The sequence below is a fragment of the Macaca fascicularis genome, chromosome 11 (genome assembly GCF_037993035.2).
Source record: "Macaca fascicularis isolate 582-1 chromosome 11, T2T-MFA8v1.1".
Taxonomy (NCBI): domain Eukaryota; kingdom Metazoa; phylum Chordata; class Mammalia; order Primates; family Cercopithecidae; genus Macaca; species Macaca fascicularis.
In genome coordinates this window covers 63,014,381-63,029,608 of record NC_088385.1, presented here as the reverse complement: position 1 = coordinate 63,029,608, position 15,228 = coordinate 63,014,381, and the positions used below count along the sequence as shown (strand labels likewise).

Here is a 15,228-nt window from a genome sequence, read left to right as displayed (position 1 = left end):
AGGCAGGCGGGCAAGGGTCACCTGCAGGGAGGGGGTAGGGGAGGGACACTACCTTAAAGGGGCAGGTCTGCTTTGCCTAGGCCTCCTTACCTGTAACCTATCTTCCTTCCACCTTCTAGAGACACCCCACCTTCCCAAATGCCTAGTTGCTAACCTCTTCCTTTTCCCACAAAAAGTAAAGGAGTCCAACACAGAGTAGAGTGGTAACATTTATTAGGAAGGAGAGATTTCAGTTAGACTCCCATGTCTCACACAGAAGAAACAGATGGTAGCTGCCATTTCTTTCTTTCTTTTCTTTTTTTTTTTGAGATGGGAATTTCTCTCTTGTTGCCCAGGCTGGAGTGCAATGGTGCAATTTCGGCTCACCACAACCTCCGCCTCCCGGGTTCAAGCGAGTCTCCTGCCTCAGCCTCCCGAGTAGCTGGGATTACAGGCATACACCACCATGCCTGGCTAATTTTGTACTTTTACTAGAGATGGGGTTTCTCCATGTTGGTCAGGCTGGTCTCGAACTCCCGACCTCAGGTGATCCGCCCACCTCGGCCTCCCAAAGTGCTGGGATTACAGGCGTGAGCCACCGCACCCAGCCAGTAACTGCCATTTCTAAAGAGGAAAGAGAGCAGGCAGAGGGTCCTGACTCCCAGGGGACAGCTAGTTCAGCTGGACAACGAGGGAGTATGAGATTAGGGTGGATAAGAACACTGCTCACCACCCCTCCACTGAAGTTCAGTGGCTAAAACACTGCTACACCAGCCAGCCAGTGGAAGGCTATCTTGCTCTCCAGGAGACACTTGGGATGTGGTTGGTGGCAGGAAGAAAGAATGTCATGCTATCTTTTGCTGCTCCTCCGGGTTTCTTTGCCGTTACTAACAGGGTTGCTGGAAGGGCCAGGTGGGCCTGCAGGTGTGTGGTTGGGCTGGCTTCGAGTGATTCGGGTGCTGGGCGGGTGGGAGGGAGTATGAGGGGGATGTGGGCCACCACCAGGACCTGTTGGGGCACTCAGTCCATTCCCATTCTGGCTCTCAGAGGCTAGTTGTGGGAGGAGAAGAAACAAAGGAATTAGTTAACATAGGAGAGGGGTCCATCTCAAGGCCTGCCTCCATGCCCCAAAGAGTGGCACAGTCTTCACCATGCACAACTGCGTCTTAATGCCAATTCGACCAAATGCAAAAGACTGTGGGATGCAAATATGAACGGAGCTCCAGAGAAGACTCACACGATCATTTGGGAAGTTGCTACATGAACCTCGGTATGATATTTTTCTCTCGTATTTATCTCACTATTATTGGGAATCAGACCTAGAATTAGCTGTTTAGTTCTAGGCTCAAGGATCTCTGACAAAAATGCCCCTTTACTGGGTCAGGCGCGGTGGCTCACGCCTGTAATCTCAGTACTTTGGGAGGCCGAGGTGGGTGGATCACGCGGTCAGGCATTCGAGACCAGCCTGGCCAACATAGTGAAACCCCGTCTCTACTGAAAATACAAAAATTTAGCTGGGTGTGCTGGGGGGCGCCTGTAATCCCAGCTACTCAGGAGGCTGAGGCAGGAGAGTCGCCTAAACCTGGGAGGTGGAGGTTGCAGTGAGCCAAGATTGCGCCATTGCACTCCAGCCCTGGCGACAGTGCGAGACTCCATCTGAATTAAACAACAACAACAACAAAAAAGCCCTTTTACCAAAAGTGATTATAAAACTGGAGAAGCATGGCAAGGGGAAGGGCCTGAAGTCTCTGCGTTAAAATATGAGGCACTTAAAAAAAAAGGTGTGTATGTGTGTACTATAATGATAATGTTCATTTTAGAAAATACAGATAAGCATAAGTGAAAAGATTATTACACATAATCTTACCCATCAAAGATAATAACAAGTCACATTTTTGTGTATATAAGTTTTTATTTTTAAATTTTTACTGTTTTAGAGATGAGGTCTCACTTTGTCACCCAGGCTTAGTGCAGTGGTGTGATCATAGCTCACTGCAGCCTCAAACTCCTTGCTCAAGCAATGCTCCTGCCTCAGCCTCCCAAGTAGCTAGGACGATGGGTGTGTACCACTGCATCTGGCTTAAATTTTCAATGTTTGACTGAAGCCAGGTGTGTGGGATGATTTCTTTGAGCTCTCATAATTCTGGACATACCACTATCATTGAACTTAACCATGGCGTATTATAATCATTATCTCTCTCCTGTATAAACCACAAGCCCCTAAAGGCAGGTAGTGTGTTTTATTCTGTGGCAAATAGAAGGTGCTCTAGAAACATTTGTTACATGAAGGCATAGGCTTGCTTCTTGCATACAGTAGGGCACTATGAACCCTAAATAGCATGGAAGTTATAGCCTAGTGGTTCTTTTTTTTTTTTTTGAGAAACAGTCTCACTGTTGCCCAGGCTGGAATGCAGTGGCATGATCTCAGCTCACTGCAACCTCCACTTCCCAGGTTCAAGCTGTTCTCCTGCCTCAGCCTCCCAAGTAGCTGGGATTACAGGCTCCTGCCACCACATCTGGCTAATTTTTGTATTTTTAATAGAGATGGGGTTTCGCCATGTTGGCCATGGCTGGTCTTGAACTCCTGACCTCAGGTGATCTGCCTGCCTTGGCCTCCCAAAGTGCTGGGATTACAGGCGTGAGCCACTGTGCCCGGCCAACCCAGTGGTTCTTAAACCATATCTCTACTGAACCCTGCTGCTCCACTGGACTAAGATATCTGCAGCCCATGGCTGGGTGTGGTGCTCATGCCTGTAATCCCAGCACTTTTTTTTTCCCAGCCAAGGCAGGCAGATCACCTGAGGTCAGGAGTTCAAAACCAGCCTGGCCATCATGGTGAAACCCTGTCTCTACAAAAATTAGCCAGGCATGATGGCAGGTGCCTGTAATCCCAGCTACTCAGGAGGCTGAGGCAGGAGAATTGCTTGAACCCAGGAGGCAGAGGTTGCAGTGAGCCAAGGTCACGTAATTGGACTCCAGCCTGGGTTACATAGACTCCATCTTAAAAAAAAAATTAGCTGGCCATGGTGGCAGGTGCCTGTAATCCCAGCTACTTGGGAGGCTGAGGCAGGAGAATCACTTGAGGCGGAGGTTGCAGTAAGCTGAGATTGCGCCATTGCACTCCAGCCTGGTCGACAAGAGCGAGACTTAGTCTCAAAAAAAAAAAAAAAAAAAAGAGGGGTCTGGAAGAATTGGGTGAAGGAGGATATACCGAGAAAACAGAGCTTTGGAAAAGGAATGAGGGAAATGCATCTTTCTAGGCTGAGCAGAGTGGGAGAGTTAGGAGGACCAGTGGATGGAAGGGAACAGATTTACCTGGAGAAGCAGCAGAGGGTCCAGTGGTAGGCTGGGAAGCTGAAGGGTTGCTGTCGTTCTGCACCTGAAGGCACAGATTACGTATTCAGATCCTGTTCCCTCCCATGCTTCTTGTCTTGATCTGCCCTCTTTTCCCACCATTGTGGCCACAGGACTCACCGCCTTGTTGGGTGTCTGCTGGGTGCTGTACTCTGGATTTGGCTCACTGAAGTTAGGAACCTCAGAATAAACCATACAGAATCTGCAAGGGGAGAAAGTAGCTAAAGCCTTGGATTCATCCTCTGGGCCACTGCTGGAGGCCTCAGAAAAGTCCCGATAGGTTGGACGTGGTCACTCACATCTGTAATCCTAGCACTTTGGGAGGCAGAAGCGGGAGGATCGCTTTAGCCCACAAGTTTGGGACCAGCCTGGGCAACATGGCGAAACCCCGTCTCTATAAAAAAATACAAAAATATTAGCTGGGTGTGGTGAAGCACGCCTGTAGTCTCAGCTACTTGGGAGGCTGACGTGGGAGGATCACCTGACCCTGGGAGGTCAAGGCTACCGTGAGCCGGGATCATGCCACTGCACTCCAGCCTGGGCGACAGAGACTGTTTCTCAACAACAACAACAACAGAGAAAGTCCAGAAATAAGGCTTGGAGTACACACCCTATGCTGCCTCCTTGCAAACCCCTTTGCCCTGGTGCTTCTTCGTCCCAATCCCCAAGATGGCACTTACTCTCCAATCTTCTGCAGATCACCCCCACGGCCAGTATATAGCGTCAGACAACCTTTGAAAACTGAAGCGTACCTACGGGAGCAAAAAAAGCAAAATTCAGAGTACTCAGAAGTGTTATAGGGACTGTTAACCCCACTCTTGATTGTTGTTGCCTTTGGAAGGCCAGAAGTCACCAGCTGGCTTACCCTTTGGTGAGCCGGATAATGTCCCCAGGCTGGATCAGATTGCCGACATCGTCCCAGACAGAGATATTGATGCTGCCTGTTTTGTCCGCCACTTTGCAGGTCCGAACCTCATGCCCGTCCTTTGTCTTGGTCACTCGGCCTGAAAAGAACAGATAAATCGAGGTGGGAGGATGGTCAAATAAATGGGGTGGTAGCTGTCAGAAGGATGAGATGTAGATATTGGTGGAATGAGGGAAAAGGTGTACAAGCAGGGGAAAGGCCAAATCCCTGGGGCATAAGGGGTTGGGATTGTGGAAGGGGTGGTGCTGGGGGTGGAGGTGGGAGTTCAGGGGCCAGCACCATGGAGAGGGCCCTGAGTGGAAAGAGGCCCGCGTGGCACAGGAGGTCTAGATCTGGAAAGAGTTCTATCTACCCTATACCTGACTGCAACTTTCTGTCCCAGGGTCGAAGAGAGAGATTGGGAGTGAGGAGTGTCTTGCAGCTTGACTCGCCATCCCCATAGCAAGTTAAGAAAGCAGATAGCGTTCTTCCCCTCCTGCCCCCCACCCCAATCCCGGGAACCCGCCACCCCAGTATAGACACCTGTCTCCAGCACAATGAAGATGAGGTTCAGATTCTTGAGCCCAGGCTTGATATCCTTCACAAAGGTCTCCGTCGTCATGCTGCCCGAGCCTCGGCACCCCACTGGATGGGGAATAAGGGATGAAGGCTCAATGCTTGAATCCTTTGCCCCCATGCTCCACTTCCCAAGGCCTACCTACCCCATTAGGCCGGGGTCAGGCAGCCTCAACCCCTCTAACGCTTCTAAAAGATTTAAAAAGAACATCCCCGGAGGCCTCCAACTTCAAGATCAGAATTTGGGGGTCTCTGGACAGGCTGCTTTGGGGCTGGAAGGCCCCCTGCCGGGATGCTCTTTTAGTCTCAAGCCCTGAAGTGGCGGAGCCGACGGAGACAGGAGTAGGGAACCCGGTGCAGAGCCAGGGAGTAGAATCTTACTGGCCAGACCTTCCCGAACCCTCATCTCGACAACCCGGGACTCGCTCCATGCCCTCCCCTGCCCGCCACCCACCACCCACCCAGCCAGCCGGCAGGACTGTGCACGCCGCTGAGCAGCCCGCAGGGGGAGCCACAGGCTCCGCTGCCGCCGGATGCTGCCCGGTGGAACGCGGGAGTGCGGCCATTCCCGGAAGTTTCCCCCGGCTGGCCTCCTCCGGCCAATCAGCACCGCCCGGGCGCGCCCTGCGTCCCGCCGCCTGCCCTGCCCAGCCAATCGGGATCAGAGACTCGTGCGCCGCGAAGGGGGCGAATTTCAGGTATTAAAGGAACCTTGGAGATCGTTGGCTCTGCAGGGGGAAAGATCCACCACTAGAGGGCGCACAGGGCCCTAATTCTTAACTTGGCTGGGGAGAATGCACTTAGGCTCTAAGACGTTTGTTAGGCTCTAAGAGTGACACAATGGGAAAAGGAGCAAGGGCTTCGGAATCTGGCGGACAAAAGTTTGAATCCTGGCTCAATGCTTCACTTCCTTTCTCGACTATTTAAACATATGTAATTCCAATTCCGCTAGGCGCGGTGGTTCACGCCTGTAATCCCAGCAAGTAGGGAGGCATAGGCTGGAGGATAGCATGAGTCCAGGAGTTCCAGACCTGCCTAGGAAATATAGCGAGACCCCATTCGCCACAAAAAGGGGAAAAAAAAGACAAAAAATATGTAATTCCATCTTACGAGAAAACGGAAGTTATATTTTAAAAAGTGCCTTGCACACAGTAGGCACACACGGTTTCCTCCCTTTTTATTGCTCTAACCCTTATCTTTGTTCCTGATTTGAGGTTCTCATCTTTTTTTTTTTTTTTTTTTTTTTTGAGACGGAGTCTCGCTCTGTAGCCCAGGCTGGAGTGCAGTGACCAGATCTCAGCTCACTGCAAGCTCCGCCTCCCGGGTTCACGCCATTCTCCTGCCTCAGCCTCCCGAGTAGCTGGGACTACAGGCGCCCGCCACCTCGCCCGGCTATTTTTTTTTGTATTTCTTAGTAGAGACGGGGTTTCACCGTGTTAGCCAGGATGGTCTCGATCTCCTGACCTCGTGATCCGCCCATCTCGGCCTCCCAAAGTGCTGGGATTACAGGCTTGAGCCACCGCGCCCGGCCTGAGGTTCTCATCTTTAAGGCACTATCCAGCTTGGTCAAGGTCTCTGGGAAAAGTGGCATTTATACCAGAGACAAAAGGCAGGCTCACCCTTCTTGGAAGAGATGGAACCTGCGGCATAGAGGGAAACATTTGTTAGGCCCTCTTTTTTTTTTTTTTTTTTGAAACAGAGTCTCCCTGTGTAACCCAGGTTGGAGTGTAGTGGTGCAATCTTGGCTCACTGCAACCTCTGCCTCCCTGGCTCAAGCGATCCTCCCACCACAGCCTCCGCAGTGGCTGGTACTACAGGTTCACACTACCATCCTCGGTTAATTTTTGTGTGTGTATATATATATACATATGTGTATATATATACATATATATATATATATATTTTTTTTTTTTTTTGTAGAGACAGAGTTTTGCCATGTTTCCCAGGCTGGTCTCAGACTCCTCAAGCGATCCGCCCACCTCGTCCTCCCAAAGTGCTAGGATTACAGGCGTGAGCCCTTGCACCTGCCCGCAAAGGAGTCTTGCTCTGTCGCCCAGGCTGGAGTGCAGTGGTGCGATATCGGCTCACTGCAACCTCTGCCTCCCGCATTCAAGCGATTCTCCTGTGTTAGCCTCCCTAGTAGCTGGGATTACAGGCACCTGCCACTACGCCCGGCTACTTTTTTTGTATTTTTAGTAGAGACGGGGTTTCACCATGTTGGCCAGCTTGGTCTCAAACTCCTGACCTCACGATCCACCCGCCTCGGCCTCCCAAAGTGTTGGGATTAAAGGCGTGAACCACCGCGCCCGGCCATACTACTCTTACCTTACTTGATCGCAGAGTCCCTCTAGAGGACGGCAGAAAGGAGGCCTGAAACTTTAGTTCCTTTCGGGACCTGTCAAATTGTCCACAAAAGGTAGCTAGCTCTGTATTGTTGTGTATAAACAAATTACATAAAGATATGTGTGTGTGTGTATGCGTGTATTAATGTGCATTAGCATTTACTTAGCCAATGTCCACAATAAATACCATACTATTTGATACCAGATTAGCCTAGGAAGTCATGTAATTGTAATGCCTTGGTTTGTTTAATTAATCCCCTATCTTCTCATGGAGCTCTTTAGGCTCCACATTGACTTCCCTTGGATCCCAGATTCTCTACCGCCCACATCCCCAACACCACAGTGTGTAAGCTAAGGAAATCAAACCCCAACTCAAGAAGACGGAAATTTTTTCTCCCTTCCTTCCTTCCTCTTAGGTGTTTCAGGGAACTCCACAAGTGTTCGAGGAGCCATCGTGGATACGGCAGGAGAGCGCCTGGGAGACAGGCAGACAACCCATTGAGCACCCCAGATCTAAGCTTTGCGGTCAGACTCCCTCACTCCCCACCCCGCGGCCGCCTTGTTACGAAGCTCTAGGATGCTGACCAGGTCTCTGGAAAAGGGAGAGGGGCCGGACCCGCAGCAGGTCACGCTGCAGGTCTGCCTCTCCGCAATGATCTCGCACCAATCTGCGTCAGCTCTAAGACACAAGTCACCTGCACCCCTCCAAAGCGAAGCGTGGCCGGCCAGGCCCACACGTTCTTGTCGGGAAGAACACAGAGTTCTCCCTCCCAAAGGACTATATAGTCCTGGCTAGGCCTATATAGACTCTAGACTAGACTTCCGGTCTAGAGTGGAGGCCTGGCCAGCCTTCGTCCCTCCTGGTAGGCCGCTCGTGGCTGATAGTGTAGGGGCTGGGTTAAACAAAGAGGCGGGGTTTGGTGACGAGCTTCCGCCGGGTTGCGTAGCAGCGGTGGGCGGGGCAAAGGATCCGTCTGAGAAGGCGACGAGTGGTCGGAGTCTTCTTTCCCCTCCTTCCCCTTTCCCTTCCCTACCCGGGAGAGGCTAGGACCCGGCACCAGGGCACTACTGTGGCCGCTGCGGCCTCAGCTCCGACTGGGTCAGGTTGCGGAGACTCCAGGCCGCTTCCAGGGCGGTGCGTACTGCGCCTGCGCGATCTTCCACCTAAAAGAGGGTGTGGGAGGGGAGGAGGTGATGTCCCAGGGGTATTGGGGCGGGGGGCTGAAATACTGGGGTTCAGAAGGAGGGATGGTGGTAGAGATAAAAATGTGGGCAGGGAAGCAGCACGGGCGAGGAGTCGGGAGGTGAGAAGGGGGCCCTGGAGATTGGGCTGTTGGGGAAGGTCCGTTGGAATAGAGGAGCTTTGAGAAGTGCGGGAGCGGCCAGAGCTAGCTGGAGGACCCGCAGCCGCGGACCTGGGGGAACAGCGTGGTGTTTAAATGGGCAATGATTGACGGGCCAGAAGCGGAGGAAGGGAGCATTCCGGGGGCCAGCCTGGGCAGGGGCGGTGGAACCTAAACCCCCGCCCTCCAAGCGCCATAGCTTGGCTCCTCTCCCATGCCTTGTCTTTGGCAGCCTTGTCCTCTCATTCCTTCCCCACTCCTCACCCCCTCCCAGCCCTCCATGAAGGAATCTCACATTCTTCACATCCGTGCGCTTGGTTTGCAGCCTGGCTCTCTGACAGGTTTCACACACCACACACTGGAAGGCCTTCCCTAACTCAGGACTTTGGGAAATTGGGGAGTGGGGAGGAGGGGGCCAGAGGCAGAGCAGAAAGCCAGGAGGGGTGAGGGCGTTTTGCTTGAGGGATTGACAAACTGCTTCCCTATTCAGAAACTTCATTTCACCTAATAGCAAGTGGGGCTGTTAATGAGGCCACTGTTCTTAGGGACTGGCCCGTGATAGTGTTATCCTTTTCTATAGAGGGGTTTTAGAGTCTCACAATAGGGCGAGAGGCTGATAGTGTCGTTGGCTGATAGTTTTGCCCCAAATAAGAATGGAGTGGACTAGTGGTAGAGAATGTGAGTGATGCAGTGTTACTACCTTGCATGTCCAGCCGACCGACCTGTGGCTAGGCCTACCTTCTAGTAAAAAGAAGGAACAAGCTTCTTTCAAGCATTTCCTCTCCGACTCTCAGTACTCTAAATTTATTTTGCGTTATATATATATTTTTAAGACGGAGTCTCACTCTTATCACCCAGGCTGGAGTGCAGTGGCACAATCTCGGCTCGCTGCAACCTCCTTCTGGATTCAAGCAATTCTCCTGCCTCAGCCTCCTGAATAGCTGGGATTACAGGGACCTGCCACCATGCCTGGCTAATTTTTTGTATTTTTAGTAGAGATGGGGTTTCACCATGTTGCCAGGCTGGTCTCAAACCCCTGACCTCAGCCTGGCACGGTGGCACACACCTGTAATCCTAGTACTTTGGGAGGCCGAGGCGGGCAGATTGCCTGAGCTCAAGAGTTCGAGACCAGCCTGGGCAACACAGTGAAACCCCGTCTCTACTAAAAATATAAAAAATTAGCTGGGCATGGCTGTGTGCGCCTGTAGTCCCAGCTACTTGGGAAGCTGAGGCAGGAGAATTGCTTGAACCCGGGAGGCAGAGGTTGCAGTGAGCTGAGATTGCGCTGTTGCACTCCAGCCTCGGCAACAGAGCGAGACTCTGTCTCCACACAGTTCCCTCCGCCCCAAAAAAAAAACCCTGACCTCAGGTGATCGGTCCACCTCGGCCTCCCAAAGTGCTAGGATTACAGGCATGAGCCACTGCACCTGGCCTTATTTTGTATTCTGTTGCTACAAATAATCTTACTTTAGGATAACAGTATTTAGTATCCTTTCATATTCATTTATTTATTTATTTATTTTTGAGACCGGGTCTCACTCTGTCACCCAGGCTAATGTGCAGTGCTGCAATCTCTGCTCACTGCAGTCTCTGCTTCCTGGGCTCAGTTGATCTTCCTGCTTCAGCCTCCTCAGAAGCCGGGACTACAGGCACTCATGCCACCATGCCTGGCTAATTTTTGTTTTTTTTGTAGAGACAAGGTTTCACTATGTTGCCCAGGCTGGTCTCAAACTCTTGGACTCAAGTGATCCACCCACCTCGGCCTCCCAAAGCGCTGGGATTACGGATGTGAGCCACTGCGTCCAGCCTCCTTTCATATTTATTTCATTTGATTTGCAGGACAGTGTGTATAAGAGGTGTGCATGTGTTTATATGTGTATACACATACACACATATAGACACCTTATATTAGGCCGGGCACAGTGGCTTACGCCTGTAACCCCAGCACTTTGGGAGGCCAAACGTGACGGATCACATGAGGCCAATCTGAGACCAGCCTGACCAACGTGTTGAAACCCCGCCTCTACTAAAGTATAAAACTTAGCCTGGCATAGTGACACGTGTCTGTGATCCCAGCTACTCAGGAGGCTGAGGCAGGAGAATTGTTTGAACCTGGGAGGTGGAGGTTGGCATGAGCTGAGGAGATCGTGTCACTGCACTCTATCCTGGGCGACAGAGCAAGACTCCATCTCAAAAAAAAAAGAAAAAATAGGCCAGGCATGGTGGCTCACGCCTGTAATCCCAGCACTTTGGGAGGCCCAGGTGGGCGGATCACAAGGTCAGGAGATCGAGACCATCCTGGCCAACATGGTGTAACCCCGTCTCTACTAAAAATACAAAAACTAGCTTGGCATGATGGCGCACACCTGTAGTCCCAGCTACTTGGGAGGCTGAGGCAGGAGAATCGCTTGAACCCGGGAGGCAGAGGTTGCAGTAAGCTGAGATCATGCCACTGTACTCCACCCTAGCGACAGAGCAACACTCTGTCTCAAAAAAAATATATGTATATATAAAATATATATAATACTTCTATATATTATATATACGTTATATTAATATATGAGGCAGGTCTCATTTTTCTCTACTTGACAGTTAAAGAAACAGAAAAACTACAGCAGGGTTACTTGACTTGTTTAAATGTGTACATTTATGGGTGGGCGCAGTGGCTGGTGCCTGTAATCCCAGCACTTTGGGAGGCTGAGGTTGGAGGATTGCTGGTGCCTGCCCAGGAGTTAAAGACCAGCCTGGGCAACGTGTCCAAACCCCGTGTCTACCAAAAATACAAAAATTAGTCAGGCGTGCTAGTGTGTGCCTGTGGTCCCAACTATTTGGGAGACTGAGGTGGGAGGATTGCTGGAGCCTGGGAAGGCAAGGCTGTAGTGAGCTATGATCATGCCACTGTACTCCAGCCTGGGCAATAGAGCAAGACCCTGTCTCAAAAAATAATAATAAAAATAATAATTTATGTGGGCCGGGTGCAGTGGCTCACACCTGTAATCCCAGCATTTTGGGAGGCTGAGGCAGGTGTATCACCTGAGGTCAGGAGTTTGAGACCAGCCTGGCCAACGTGGTGAAACCCCATCTCTACTAAAAATACAAAAATTAGCCGGGCATGGTGGTGGGCGCCTGTAATGCCAGCTACTCTGGAGGCCGAGGTAGGAGAATCACTTGGGCTCGGGAAGCGGCTGCAGTGAGCCAAGATCACACCATTGCACTCCAGCCTAGGTGACAGAGTGAGACTCTGTCTCAAAATAATAATAATAATGTATGTGAATGCACTTCGGAAACATAAAAGCAGCAGTCCCCAGCCTTTTTGTGAAAGACAGGTTTTCTACAGATGGTGGGCGAGGGGATGGTTTTGGGATGAAACTCTTCCACCTCAGATCATCAGGCATTAGATTCTCATAGGGAGTGGGCAACCTAGATCCTTCGCATGTGCAGTTCACAATAGGGTTCGTGCTTCTATGAGAATCAAATGCTGCTGATGATCTGACAGGAGATGGAGCTCAGGCCTCAGTGCTTGCTTGTTTCCTGCTCACCTCCTTTTGTACAACCCGGTTCCTAATAGGCCACAGTCTGGTACTGGTCCATCTGGGGATTTGGGGACCTCTGCATTAAACCATCATCCTGTACACGTAATGTATTATGGATCTATGCATTTGTGTGTGTGTGTGTGTGTGTGTGTGTGTGTGTGTGTGTGTGTGTTTTGAGTTGGAGTCTTGCTGTGTCGCCTAGGCTGGAGTGCAATGGCACGATCTCAGCTCACTGCAACCTTCGCCTCCCGAGTTCAAGCAGTTCTCCCTGCCTCAGCTTTCTGAGTAGCTGGGATTACAGGCACCCACCACCACGCCTGGCTAATTTTTATATTTTTAGTAGAGATGGGGTTTTGCTGTGTTGGCCAGGCTCATCTCGAACTCCTGACCTCAGGTGATCCACCCTCCTCGGCCTCCCAAAATGCTGGGATTCCAGGCGTGAGCCATCGCACCCAGCCGGACCTGTGCGTTTTGTAGTCACAGATTTGGAATCGTTATTACTGGTAGTTATGTGCACTGAATAAAAGAATCGTAAATCTCCAACAACTCCTCTTCTCTGCTTTTCCTCTTGTCCTTTTCTTTCCTCCTCCCAACTATGTTCCAATCTACTGGACCCTGTGTGTGTGCTTCCTTAGCTGGTGAGCTCCCTCCTTAGAAGGTAGTCTTACTTGCCTAGCACTGAAAACTTAGTGTTTAATGGAGTTGTCTCATCCTCTCCAACCAACTGCCAGATCCATCTGTCCAGTCTCCTTGCCAAGTGGAGGTAGTTCTCCTGACTCTCCTTTCTCTTCCTTGTTTCTATTACTAGAGTACTCCTGATTGTGACATCACATTCATCCCCTGGGTGATGGAGCTTGTCACTGGGAAGGAAGACTCAGTCGGAGAATAGCCAACAAGATGGGTTACTGGGAGAATCTCTTCAGTGGCACTGAGTGGAGGCATCAGGGGGTTGGAGCCTTGTGAACAGGGAACCTGCCCCCCAACACTTGAAAGGTAAAGAGCTTTGATTCAGAATCCCATTCCAGGCCTTAACCCTCTTCTCTGTCACTTGGGATTCCTTCTGCCCTTGAAAGCCCAGTTCTTAAAACTTCTTTCTGCAGAAAGCTTTCTGTGATTAATCTGTACCATTTGTTCTTTTCTGTATATTTTACAACTTACATTAATTATTAACTTTTACTTGTTAAGTATTTGCTTAATACGTTTATGTGTTTTTTTCCTATGTACTCATTGGGCTCAAGCCTATACCTTAGTTTGAGGACAAGGATTATGTGTTTCTTCTTTTTTTTTTTTTTTTTTTTTGAGACAGAGTCTTGCTCTGTCACCTAGGCTGGAGTGCAGTGGCACAATCTCAGCTCACTGCAACCTTCACCTCCTGGGTTCAAGCAGTTCTCCTGCCTCACCCTCCCAAATAGCTGGGATTATGGCTAATTTTTGTGTTTTTAGTAGAGATGGGGTTTCACCACGTTGGTCAGGCTGGTCTCGAACTCCTGACTTCAGGTGATCCGACTACCTTGGCCTCCCAAAGTGCTGAGATTATAGGTATAAGCCACTGCGCCCGGCCACGTATTTCTTCTTTATGTCTCTATTGATAAGGAGATTATGTATTTAGGATGATGAAATTTGGGGTAACCACACAAATAGTGCTTGGAGCTGCTGACCAACTGGGAGGTCATTGCTGGCCTTTAATGCCTGGCAGGCCTCTTTTTAGACATTAGATGAGTTCTTGAAGAATTATATGCCTTCTGGATTATTTTGTAAATTGAATAAATTAAAACTAAAGAGACCTAATTTTAAAATCCCCATGTGGTTAATTCAATATGATCCACGGCATTCTGGAATTAGACAGAACCTTAGAACCACTCATCTCACAAGTAAGGAAACTGAGTTCCGAAGAGGGGAAGTGATTTCAGTCTAAGGGTTCTGTTGCTTAAGTGAAAAAGATCTCTTCCGTTCACATAAAAAGTCAAGAGCTGCTTGGAGAGAGCAAGGTCAGTTAGTGTTAGAGCCAGGATACCTTTTATAACATAATTACCCATTAATTTATCTTTTTTTTTTTTTTTTTTTTGAGACAGAGTCTCGCTCTGCCGCCCTGGCTGGAGTGCAGTGGCGCATGGTCTCTGCTCACTGCAAGCTCCGCCTCCTGGGTTCACATCATTCTCCTGCCTCAGCCTCCCAAGTAGCTGGGACTACAGGCGCCCGCCACCACGCCCAGCTAATTTTTTGTTTTTTTTTTTAAGTAGAGACAGGGTTTCACCATGTTAGCCAGGATGGTCTTGATCTCCTGACCTCATGATCCACCCGCCTCGGCCTCCCAAAGTATGGGGATTACAGGCGTGAGCCACCGTGCCCGGCCCCATTAATTTATCTTTTTTTTCTTTTTTTTTTTTTGAGATGGAGTCTTGCTCTGTCGCCAGGCTAGAGTGCAGTAGTGCAATCTCAGCTCACTGCAGTTTCTACCTCCTGGGTTCAAGTGATTCTCCTGCCTCAGCCTCCCGAGTAGCTGGGACTACAGGCACGTGCCATCACACCCAGCTAATTTCTTGTGTTTTTATTAGAGACAGGGTTTCACCATGTTGGCCAGGATGGTCTCAATCTCTTGATCTCATGATCCACCTGCCTCGGCCTCCCAAAGTGCTAGGATTACAGGCGTGAGCCACCAGTCCGGCCTATTTTTGTTTTATATGCTCAATCTTAGAATCTTAGAATCATAGAACTTATAGAGCACCTTAGAACTTATGTAGCCCAGGATGCTTCATTTCATGTAGGGAACTGAGGCCCAGAGAGGCCAAATAAGTTGTCTAAGGTCATACATTTGGTTAGTGATAAAGCTAGAACTAGGACTCGGGTTTCTGGATTCCTAACACAGTTTTTTTTTTTTTTTTTCCAGAACTATTCACTGGGACACAGGGAGATATGATGAAATGTTTTAGAGACACCTGTGAGATCCTTTGCCAGCTAATTTTTTGACCACATTGAAGTTTCTAGGAGTCATCTGTTTCCTTAGATCAGGGCAGGTTCTGGGGCCCTTTCTCTATGTGTTTAATTGTAGTGATCAGAGCTGGAGAATCCTCAGACCTCTGCACCTTTGTTGTATTCAGGGCATAGAGGAGAGAGAATGGTAGATGGGAGACTGCATACTTATACCTGACTTTTGCCCTTATGTTTTTGCCACAAAATTGATGGCAGCATGCCCAGCT

The 15,228-nt window shown here is 49.9% G+C and overlaps 2 protein-coding genes across 19 annotated transcripts in view; one reads left to right on the top strand and one right to left on the bottom strand.

The window, feature by feature from the left end:
• Positions 1-196: 196 nt before the first annotated feature.
• On the bottom strand, positions 197-8,035 carry NABP2 (nucleic acid binding protein 2). Of its 11 annotated transcripts, none has more exons than XM_005571206.3 (9): positions 7,741-8,035; positions 7,522-7,630; positions 7,139-7,208; positions 4,781-4,882; positions 4,199-4,337; positions 4,014-4,085; positions 3,454-3,535; positions 3,295-3,358; positions 197-1,029 (listed from the first exon to the last, which is right to left on the bottom strand). In XM_005571206.3, the coding sequence occupies exons 4-9, from the start codon at positions 4,857-4,859 to the stop codon at positions 830-832; spliced, it is 636 nt and encodes a 211-aa protein (XP_005571263.1). In that variant the 5' UTR covers positions 4,860-4,882; positions 7,139-7,208; positions 7,522-7,630; positions 7,741-8,035; the 3' UTR covers positions 197-829. The 11 variants fall into 11 exon arrangements, 9 of the variants coding, with proteins under 9 accessions (XP_005571263.1, XP_005571264.1, XP_065381271.1 ...); XM_005571207.3 differs by having other exon boundaries at positions 7,139-7,160; XM_065525199.1 differs by having other exon boundaries at positions 7,528-7,630.
• A 74-nt stretch (positions 8,036-8,109) lies between these two features.
• RNF41 (ring finger protein 41) overlaps positions 8,110-15,228 on the top strand; it is a 29,149-nt gene continuing 22,030 nt past the window's right edge. For 4 of the 8 annotated variants that reach the window (XM_005571210.5, XM_065525191.2, XM_065525194.2 and 1 more), the window contains exons 1-2: positions 8,110-8,290; positions 12,840-13,024. The gene's annotated coding sequence lies outside the window, so the exon portion shown is untranslated. Of the gene's footprint in view, positions 8,291-12,839; positions 13,025-14,918; positions 14,970-15,228 lie in introns of all 8 variants that reach the window. The other 4 variants (XM_065525195.2, XM_065525193.2, XM_015431025.4 and 1 more) reach the window with 2 other exon arrangements.

Bases quoted from the DNA above. Each gene is read 5' to 3' on its own strand.
- NABP2 (XM_015431028.3), bottom strand. From the start codon at position 5,219: ATGAGGGTTCGGGAAGGTCTGGCCA. The intron at 4,883-5,194 runs GTAAGATTCTAC...TTCCCCATCCAG, and splicing joins GGTTCGGGAAGGTCTGGCCA to TGGGGTGCCGAGGCTCGGGC. The intron at 1,030-3,294 runs GTAAATCTGTTC...TCCCACAACTAG, and splicing joins ACCCTCTGCTGCTTCTCCAG to CCTCTGAGAGCCAGAATGGG.